Source organism: Cupressus sempervirens, chromosome 3 (assembly GCF_028749045.1).
Source record: "Cupressus sempervirens isolate cs-2001-9-10 chromosome 3, ASM2874904v1, whole genome shotgun sequence".
Classification (NCBI taxonomy): domain Eukaryota; kingdom Viridiplantae; phylum Streptophyta; class Pinopsida; order Cupressales; family Cupressaceae; genus Cupressus; species Cupressus sempervirens.
In genome coordinates, this window is record NC_143120.1 from 998,107,328 (window position 1) to 998,116,874 (window position 9,547).

The window sequence follows — 9,547 nt, forward strand, 5'->3', positions numbered from 1 at the left end:
GTTTATAATTCAACATTTTGGAGATATAATCCTAGTGATAGGAGTGTGATCATGCTCTGTGGAGTTCATTGTTAAGCCTTTTCCTTTCTACAAATTTTGTGTGCATCTTTTGAATGATTTGATGGTTTAACTTGCAAATGTTTCACTATTCCTTGTCTTTCTGTCTCATTCTAGCACCTTTTGTAAAAAAGTAAGTTTGCTTGCAGGTTATGATATGTGTTTATAGGTGAAATTAATCAAAGTGAGGTGTTAGTTTGTCCTCCTTTTATCATTTCAGTGTTGAAACCTTATCATAAATCATTTGTGCAAGTCTTTACCGGAAGTTGTGCTTTATTTGCATTTCATACAGCTACATAATCCTCTCTGTTATGTGTTTTTTACATCTTCATAATCACTTTTGGTGTATCACCTCCTTAGTTTAAACTTTAGGTTTTAGGTTTTCTTTTAGCAATTTCTTTCCTTTTCCCTGCAAGTTTTCATTGAATTTTTAGAGATTTTCACTGAAGGATTAAATAGGAGCCAGCCTAGAACCTGGAGGTTTCATTTCATTAGCCAGTCTAACATAGTGAAATGACTCCCATGTGAAGTAAGGGTTACTAAATTTTTGTTTTCAGTTCAATTAAGGGTGCAAATCTTGAAATTTAATAGTTTTGGCATGCCCAATGGGACACGAGCACATTGTTCAACTGTGTTGGTATAGCTGAAAGTTATTTTTCAACCAACCAGTAGGGTATAATAGATTTATGAGAAAGATTCAAACACAAAGTTCCACTTATTTTGAATATCTGCAGTTAGAAACTCCAAAAAGACATGGAAGGAGTCTTGCTAGAACAAAGCCAACATCAAGGAGGCAACTTTTAGCCCTTGGTCTTCGTGTATACAACAGAACATGTCAAAGGAAAGTCAGACATTCAGCAAGTCCATCAATAAGAGTTGAGTCATTTGACATATCCTCTGATTCAACTAAAAATTTGGCAAGCACTGGTTTTATACTAGCAAGTACAACCAATACAAGCTTTCAACAGATTGTATCTATTCAATAGCAACCAGTACAATTGCCTGTACAACAACCTCCACCAATGGCGAGGGCATATGCTTTTGTGCCTTTTAATCAAGGGAGTCCCTTGAATTTTGCACAACATCATGACATAACACTTGCTGCATTGAAAAGTTTGTCGAATTTTACTAGGGAAAACCAGACTACAGCTTATGAGCACATAAGGGATGTTGCTAATTTGTGCAATGTACATCATGTTATAGAGGAGGATGTGGCTACTAAGCTACTTGCAACATCTTTAAAGGGGAAAGCACTTCAGTGATTCAGAAGCCTAACTGTTGGTTCTATAGGCTCATGGGATGCTTTGGGTGACACTTTAACAAGACATTTTGAGAATAAGTCTAATTTCTTGTCACTTGTAGAGTAGCTCACAACCATACAGCATGCACCACAAGAACAAATGATGGATTTTAATAACCAATTTTAAAGGACCTGGACTAGAATACCCAATACAGTAAGACCTTTAGCATAGCATGCTTTTCTTTATTATTTGAGAAGTTTAAATAGTGATATTTCAGTAATGATTCAGTCTATGGGAGGTGTTTCACTGCCTCAAGCTTATGAGATCACTATTAAAGCTGAAAATAGTCTTATCCAGGCTGGTAAAATAGTCCCTAGACCTCCAATGCCCATTTTTCTAGATATTCAGCCCAATATGCCATTGGCAATTCTTCCATTTAACCCATTACCTGTTGTTCCTAGCCAAGAAATTACCATGGTAGGTCCTTCAAATACCATAGGTCCTTATCCAAACCTGTAGGAAATTAAGAATAGTCAGCTCAAAATTGAAAATATGATGCAAACCTTTAGTAATGAGCTGGTTAACCTTAAAAAATAACAATTTCAGCCTAGGCCATCTTACCAACAGTAGAATCCATCAGTAAGTCAGCCTTACCAGCAACAAAATCAAGGCCAACCTCAAGGAAATAGGCCACCATTTCAGGGTAATGCAATGGGTTATAGGCAGAATATTAATCAAAGACCTTTCTAGCCATACAATCCAATTCCTCTCAATTTTGCTAATCCAGTTAGAGACATTGTGCCCATGCAAAATTATCTTGCAGCAGACTTTGAGTGGTGTTATCCCTATAATGAACCACATAATCAGGCCACGTGTACAAGTGGAGTTATAAATTAGGCATTAATGGTGCAAAATATAGTAGTGGGATAGCAAAATGTCACTAATGATGCACTTGAACAGCAGCATGATGCACCTACTCCTGAAAGCGCTTTCCTCAACTAGCAGAGAGATGAATTTTGTACAGTCAATAATGACTCACCAATATCAGTGAATACTCGAGCTAAGAAAAGAGCTCTTGAAACAGAGCAAACAACAAACAAGGGTAAATCACCTGATACAGTTGAGCCATCATCAAGTGCTACAAACACGGTGAGAGACACTCACGTCCCTGTCACCAAGGAAATCGTTCACAAGCCAGCAGAACATGCTCCTGTTAAAATACATCAGAAATCACACTTTGCTATGCCATTCAACATAGTGGAGAATATGAAGAAGATGAATGTGTTTATGTCAATGTGGGAGACTTTGGCTATTCCAGGTCAAATAGATATCTTGTAAAAAGCTCTCTTGGAGGAGGCAAATCCCATGAAGGTGATGAATGAACCAGCAAAGGTTGTGTTAACTAACACTGATGAAAAGAAAGAGGATAGCGATACGGTTGCCAAAGAATCGAATAAGGTAATAAAACTGCCTCCTTTCTATCTTTTCTTGATTATTGGCGATAAATTAGTCCATAACTGTATGGTAGATAGTGGAGCTACAAGCTCAGTAATACCAAAAAAGATAGTTGACCAATTAGGACTAAAATACAAGCCCATTGAAAGAGGTGTTGTCCAACTTGATGGGATATCTGTGGGTACTATAGGCATGATTAAAATGCAAGTGTCACTCTTCATGCCTGTCCTAATTTTTCCATTCAGCAGGATATCTATGTCATAGATTTACCCTCGTATTTTGCTATCTACTTGTCTAGGGATTTCACTGCAAAGATTGGTGGTTATTTGTCATCTGACTGGTCCCACGTGCTTTTTAGGACTAGGTATGGTACTAAAGTAACCATTAAATCTAAGTTACTTGCAAAAAACCACATAGAGCCTTATGTACCCAGTGCTATCAATGCAAATATGCTTGCATTTGACGAAGAACGGTATCATACAGCTGTTGAAAATTGAACCCAACTAGACAATGTCTCGGATATTCTTCTTGATGAATGGGCATCTAGTCAAACCTATGAAAACCGGTTTTATCATATGACAAATGCTGACTTAAGGACCTATATTATCCATGAACAAAATGAAGTTATTCCCAATTTGGTCAAACCAACAAATTAGTTGGGAGAGTCCCAAGATTAGCTATGGAGTATGTTCTTTGATGGTTTGAGGGGTAGACAAGGTGCTGGTGGGGGTGTCATTTTAGTCTCACCCGACAATGAGAAATATTATGCCACTTTCAGATTCAGTTTTTCTTGTACCAATAATACATCAAAGTATGAGGGTTTAATTCAGGGGTTAGAATGGGCAAGAAAACACAGTATCAAGTGTTTAAGAGTGTATGGTGATAATGAATTAGTAGTAAATCAAATCAGATGTCTGAATGCTGTGAAAAATGACATTTTAAAGTCTTATAGATATCACGTTTGGGATTTACTTGAAAATTTTGATGCATTTAATATACTGGTTGTTCCTAGAATCAAAAACCAACATGTTGATAGGCTAGCAACTGTAGGAGCCCAGTATGATATTGTTAACAGTGTGTCTGCACATATTGATCAGTAGCATATCAGAATCATTACCAGGCCTTCAATTCCTAATAATAATATTAGTTGGCAAGTTTTTGACAGTGATGAACCAATTCTGCAATTTTTGCTTGAAGAGGACGTTTTTGCCAATTCTAATCAGCAGAGGTATAAGGATTAGTATGGTGATTAGGTGATATAGTTAAAAAATAATAAGTTGCCAAAGGGTTTAGTAATGCTAGAAAGCATTTTCAATTCTGATGATCAGCTCAAATCTGGAAAGGCTAACTTGTTGGTTAAAGAAAATCAATATTCAGATCTGGAAATTGCACCAGGTAAATGCCTAAAATTTGGCAAGGTAAATTTAGTTGAAGAAAAAGAAGCATTTCTTCATTTGTTTCAAGAATTCAGTGATGTGTTCGCTTGGCAATACAGTGATTTAAAAGGATTCAATCCAAGGTTGACATAGCATATAATAGAGTTGGAACCAACAACTAAACCAATGCGGCAAAGGCAAAGGCCTATTAATCCAAAGCTGGAACCATTGATGCAAAAAGAGGTTCTCAAGCTAATTGAGAGCAAAATTATTTTCCCTATTAAACACACGAGTTGGGTTGCTAACCTGGTCCCAATAACGAAGAAGAATGGGGAGTTACGGCTGTGTGTAGATTTCAAAGACTTGAATCGAGTCTCGCTAAAAGATAGGCACCTGCTTCCATCCATGGAATAGATTTTGTAAAGTGTAACAGGGGCTGAAAGGTTTTCTTTATTGGATGGTTATTCGGGTTATAATCAAATACTAGTAAAGGAAGAGGACCAATATAAAACAACACTTACAACAAAATGGGGAACAATGGTGTACAAAAGAATGCCATTCGAATTGTCCAACACTGGAGCTACCTTTTAGAAAGCCATGGAAATGGATTTTAGCAATTTTATGTACATGTTCATCTTGGTTTATTTAGATGATGTTATAGTTTACTCATAGAAAATAGCAGATCATATTGATCACTTAAGACAGATTTTTGAGCGCTATAGAGAAATTGGCATCTCCTTAAACCCCAAAAGAGTATATTTTCTATACATGAGGGGAAATTAATTGGATACATTGTAACTAAGTCAGGTATCATGGTGGACCCTAAAAGAGTTGCAGCAATTCTGGAGCTGCCTTTACCACAACACAAGAAAGGCCTTCAAAGTTTCATTGGTCGCATCAATTTCGTGCGAAGATTTTTTCCTGATATTGTAGCTCTTCTCAAGCCATTAACAACTATGCTTAAAAAGAATGTCATTTTTGCATGGACAAAGGAGGCCAAAGATAATTTTTAGGCCATCAAAAATGCATTATTAGCAGCACCAGTCCTAATCAATCCTGATTTTACTAAGGATTTCATTCTTTATGCATATGGGGGCTATGACATGATTTTAGCCATGTTGGTACAATAAAATGCAAAGGGATTGGAACAACCAATTGCATTCTTTAGCAAAGGACTAGAAGAGTATAGCAAAGGTACAGTTTCATTGAGAAACATGTCCTTGTTGTTGTAAAAAGCCTTAAGAAATTTAGGCACTTATTGACACATAACAAGGCCATTTTACCTGTCATGCACCCAAGTTTCAAGGAGTTCCTCCTAAGTAAGGATTTGAATGAGAAAAGAGCTAGCTAGATCACATGCGTCATGGAGTATGACATAGATATCCAAATAACCAAGTTGGTTAAATGAAAAGGGATTGTGCGAGAAAATCGTAGATAAGGATATTTCAGAGCCTGAGGAGCAAGCAAATGCTATTTTACTGATTGGTACCACTAGAAATAATAATGGAACAACAAGCTGGTTGCAGGATATGATACATTTTTTGAAAACCAATCAATTCCTAGCCACCTTGGATCGAACAAAGTGAAGATATTATCGCTTGCAATCAATTCCTTTTGTGTTGATTAATGACATTCTATACCAAAAAGACTTCAATGGAGTCCTTCTTAGGTGCGTTGATTTAGATCAGGTTGCTCAGATATTGCATGAATTTCATGATGGACATTCAAGAGTACATTTTTCTCCTAGGACAACAACTTATAAGATTCTACGAGCTGGCTATCAGTGGCCTGATTTGTTTAAGGACTTTAATGCACATGTCAAAAAATGCGCTAAATGCGCCATGTTTGCAAGAAAGGAGAGGCTGCTAGCTTTGCCCTTGCAGCCAATTAAATCAGAACATCCCTTTCAAAAGTGGGGTGTTGATTTTATAGGGCCCATTAACCCTTCATTAAGTGCAAGTCACAAGTGGGTTATTATAGCTACTGATTATTTCACACGCTGGACTAAGGTAGTAGTGTTAAAGGACGCAAATGAAACAACAGTCCTTAATTTTTATGATGATATTGTGAATAGGTTTGAAGTGCCTGATTCTGTAATTTCTGATAATGCACTTTCTTTCACTGGATTAAAAATAACTAACTGGGCACTTAAACATGGAATTTATCTCAGTACTAGTTCCAACTATTACCCACAAGGTAATGGGTTAGTAGAATCTTCAAATAAAATTTTAATAAGGATTATTAAAAGAATGTTGTAGGAGAATCAATGAGATTGGCACTCCAAGTTGAAGGTTGTTTTATGGGTGGATAGGATTACTCCAAAGCAAGTTATTGGAAACTCACCTTATAGGCTTGTATATGGAAAAGAAGCCAGATTGTCCATTGAGACAGAATTACCAGTGCTTGATCTTGCTACACAGCTAGTTTTGTTTGAGGAGGGTGACCCTCTTCTAGTGCGGTGTGCTCAGCTAATGAATTGGAAGAAACAAGGAAAAAGGCCATGGAAACCATGGAGTATCAGCAAATGCAAATAAAGAAGAGCTTTGATAAAAGAGCTCGAGCTTGGGAATTCCATGTTGGTGACATGGTACTGAAGTCAGATGTTCTGAAGAGCAAGCCAGGTTAGCATAGTAAATTTGATCACATGTGAGTTGGGTCATTTCAAATTGCTGAGTGCAAACAACATAATGCTTACTAGCTTGCTACCATGGAAGGAGATAAACTGCCAATCCCTGTGAATGGGATCCACCTCAAACCATGTTTTGAGGTATGAGTTTCAGTCCTACTTTGTACATACTAGGTTAGTTTCCCTTGTTTTCAATAAATGTGTCTGCATTTTGTTTTGTTTTTTTTTTTATCCTATTTTTCTTTTGTAATTAGTTCAGTCAAGTTGTTGGTTTACGTTGTTCAACAGTCATATCTGCTCATTTCATTTGTGCATGCATAAATATGTGTGATTAAATGCATGTACCTATCCAACATATGCACAAATACACACATACATATCACTAACACTAAATATGTCTGGCTACAAGCCATACATATCTACATATCCATGCATACACTACATACATGCATTCATTTAATCCATACATTCACACATACACAAACCAAATGGTCGACTATGATAATCTCGACTCCTAAAGTTGATACTTGAGTTTTGACCCTACATACCCATCAATTTAATAAGAGTTTCCAGTCTTATTAAACTCACGAACATACATTCAAAATGGAACCAGCAACTTTCTAAGTCACTTTGTGTTAGGTTTAGGTGCTAGGAATGCATAATTAGACTCAATGCCCAAAGAATAAGGACAACTACAACAACTGGTCAAATGTCAAGCAGGAAGACATACAGCAAAAGTTTCCAAAAATGTTACTAAAATTTTGCACGTAAGTAAAATTTAAGTATGCATATGATGAAAGTACAGAATTACCATTTATTTCATTTTTGTTAAACAATAGAAATGTCTTTGTGTTATTTACTTTCAGATATACATTGATGTTTTCAAACAATGAAATGAAATGGTATGTTGAACAAAAAAGATCTCACACAAGCTGTGAGTATAGCTCATTGTACTAAGTTTCTTTCATAAGGAAATACACAAATAGATACATATGAATGAAAGAAAATAAGAGTAGAGACAACCAATCATTGCCTATTGCTTTGACTAGTTATGAACTCTTTCCCTGGCGCACTCATCTAGCTCTAAACTCTACGATCTCCAGCAGCTACAAAAACATAAAGGAAATCAATGTTAGATCTCAGAGGATCTAAGCAATGACTGCTTATCTCTATACATACTCTATCTGTCAATGCATTTCATCATGATAGAAACTAAGCAGTGACATAGCAAAGTAAGCTGAAAGAAAGAGTAGTTTTATGAGTGTCACGAGCCCACGCTCGAACATTATGAAACAATTATTATTATCACTGTTGTAACTCACAATGTATTCAAAATGAAACAAGAAGAGAACCCGCTTGATATTGGTGCTATATCAATGAAATAAACAAAGCGGAGGTACTGAAATATCAGCAAGAAATGACCAGGAAGAACATTTAGTATCTTGTAGGAAAGACTGTTTAATATGATTATTCCAGATGAAGCTCAAGCTCAAACTTAGGACATGAAAATGTAAATCAAAGTAAAAGCAAGAGGCCTTGAATATATTCATGAACACACAAAATCAATTTTATGCTCATCGAGAGGTCAAAACAAGCAACATTCTTTTCAATTCAGATTTATGTGTAAAGATTACATAGGTTTGATCAAGTTGTTGGAACAGTCCCTTGGAAATCATGTTGTAACAACAAAGGTGGTTGGAACATTTGGCTACCTTTCCCCTGAGTATGTCCGAGATGGACATTACTTAAAGATCTAAATATTGCAACACATTTGAAGAGCTAAGGAAAAGTCCTCCCCTTTTGAAATTCATGGAGGTGATCAGAACAACAGCTAAAGTGGGCTAGAAACACACAGAAAAGCAATAACAATTGGTTAAAAAGTGGCAGCTATAGCCAACTACTCACCTTTGAATTTTTCAATCAACAACTGGTGGACAGCCCGCTGAATTGGTTTATCTGTAGCCTACTTAGCAGGAAGAATTTCATCAAATGGATCAACTATAGGAGTATACTGTGAGGATGATATTGATGCAGTGAGAGCTCTTGTTGAAGAATCTAGTGTTGTTGATATGTTTCCAACTAATGAATGGCTAGAAGGAATTCTCAGGGGTGCTAACTTAGCAGATGCTCCTCCAGGAATAGAGCATCTGTCAGGTGGAAACACTGTGATATCAAAGTTGGTTAGAGAACTCAAGCCGTAGTATCACATTGTAGGTTGTGAAGGTATATTTTATGCTAGGGAACTATATACAAATGATGGAGCTTCACACATAACACATTTTATAGGAGTAGCAACTGTTGGAAATGATAAGAAACAAAAAAATTATATGTGCACTTTCTCCCACTCCTGCATTTGTGATGTATGCATCTGAACTTGTTGCAATTCCTACAAACGCAACAGCTTCTCCATATATTGTCCTATTCCAATCTAGTACTATATATACATATATATATACATATATATATATATATATATGTACATATATATATATATATGCACATATATATATATATATATATATGTGCATATATATATATATATATATATGTGCATATACATATATATATATGTACATATATATATATATGTACATATACATATATATATATGTACATATACATATATATATATGTACATATATATATATGTACATATATATATATACATATATATGTACATATATATATATGTATATGTACATATATATATATATGTACATATATATATATGTATATGTACATATATATATATATGTACATATATATATATGTATATGTACATATATATATAT

The 9,547-nt window shown here is 35.6% G+C and overlaps 1 protein-coding gene across 1 annotated transcript; it reads left to right on the forward strand.

The window, feature by feature from the left end:
* Positions 1 to 4,048: 4,048 nt before the first annotated feature.
* LOC149570113 (uncharacterized) lies at positions 4,049 to 8,956 on the forward strand. Its single transcript, XM_089817092.1, has 4 exons — positions 4,049 to 4,148; positions 5,777 to 6,325; positions 6,598 to 6,750; positions 8,730 to 8,956. The coding sequence occupies exons 1-4, from the start codon at positions 4,049 to 4,051 to the stop codon at positions 8,954 to 8,956; spliced, it is 1,029 nt and encodes a 342-aa protein (XP_089673218.1).
* The last annotated feature ends 591 nt before the right edge of the window (positions 8,957 to 9,547 follow it).

Excerpts from the sequence above, each read along its gene's own strand:
- LOC149570113 (XM_089817092.1), top strand. The coding sequence starts at position 4,049 with ATGCTAGAAAGCATTTTCAATTCTGATGATCAGCTCAAATCTGGAAAG. Across the intron at positions 4,149-5,776 it reads AGATCTGGAAATTGCACCAG|ACTTCAATGGAGTCCTTCTT; the intron begins GTAAATGCCTAA and ends TATACCAAAAAG. Across the intron at positions 6,751-8,729 it reads TGTTCTGAAGAGCAAGCCAG|GAAGAATTTCATCAAATGGA; the intron begins GTTAGCATAGTA and ends CCTACTTAGCAG.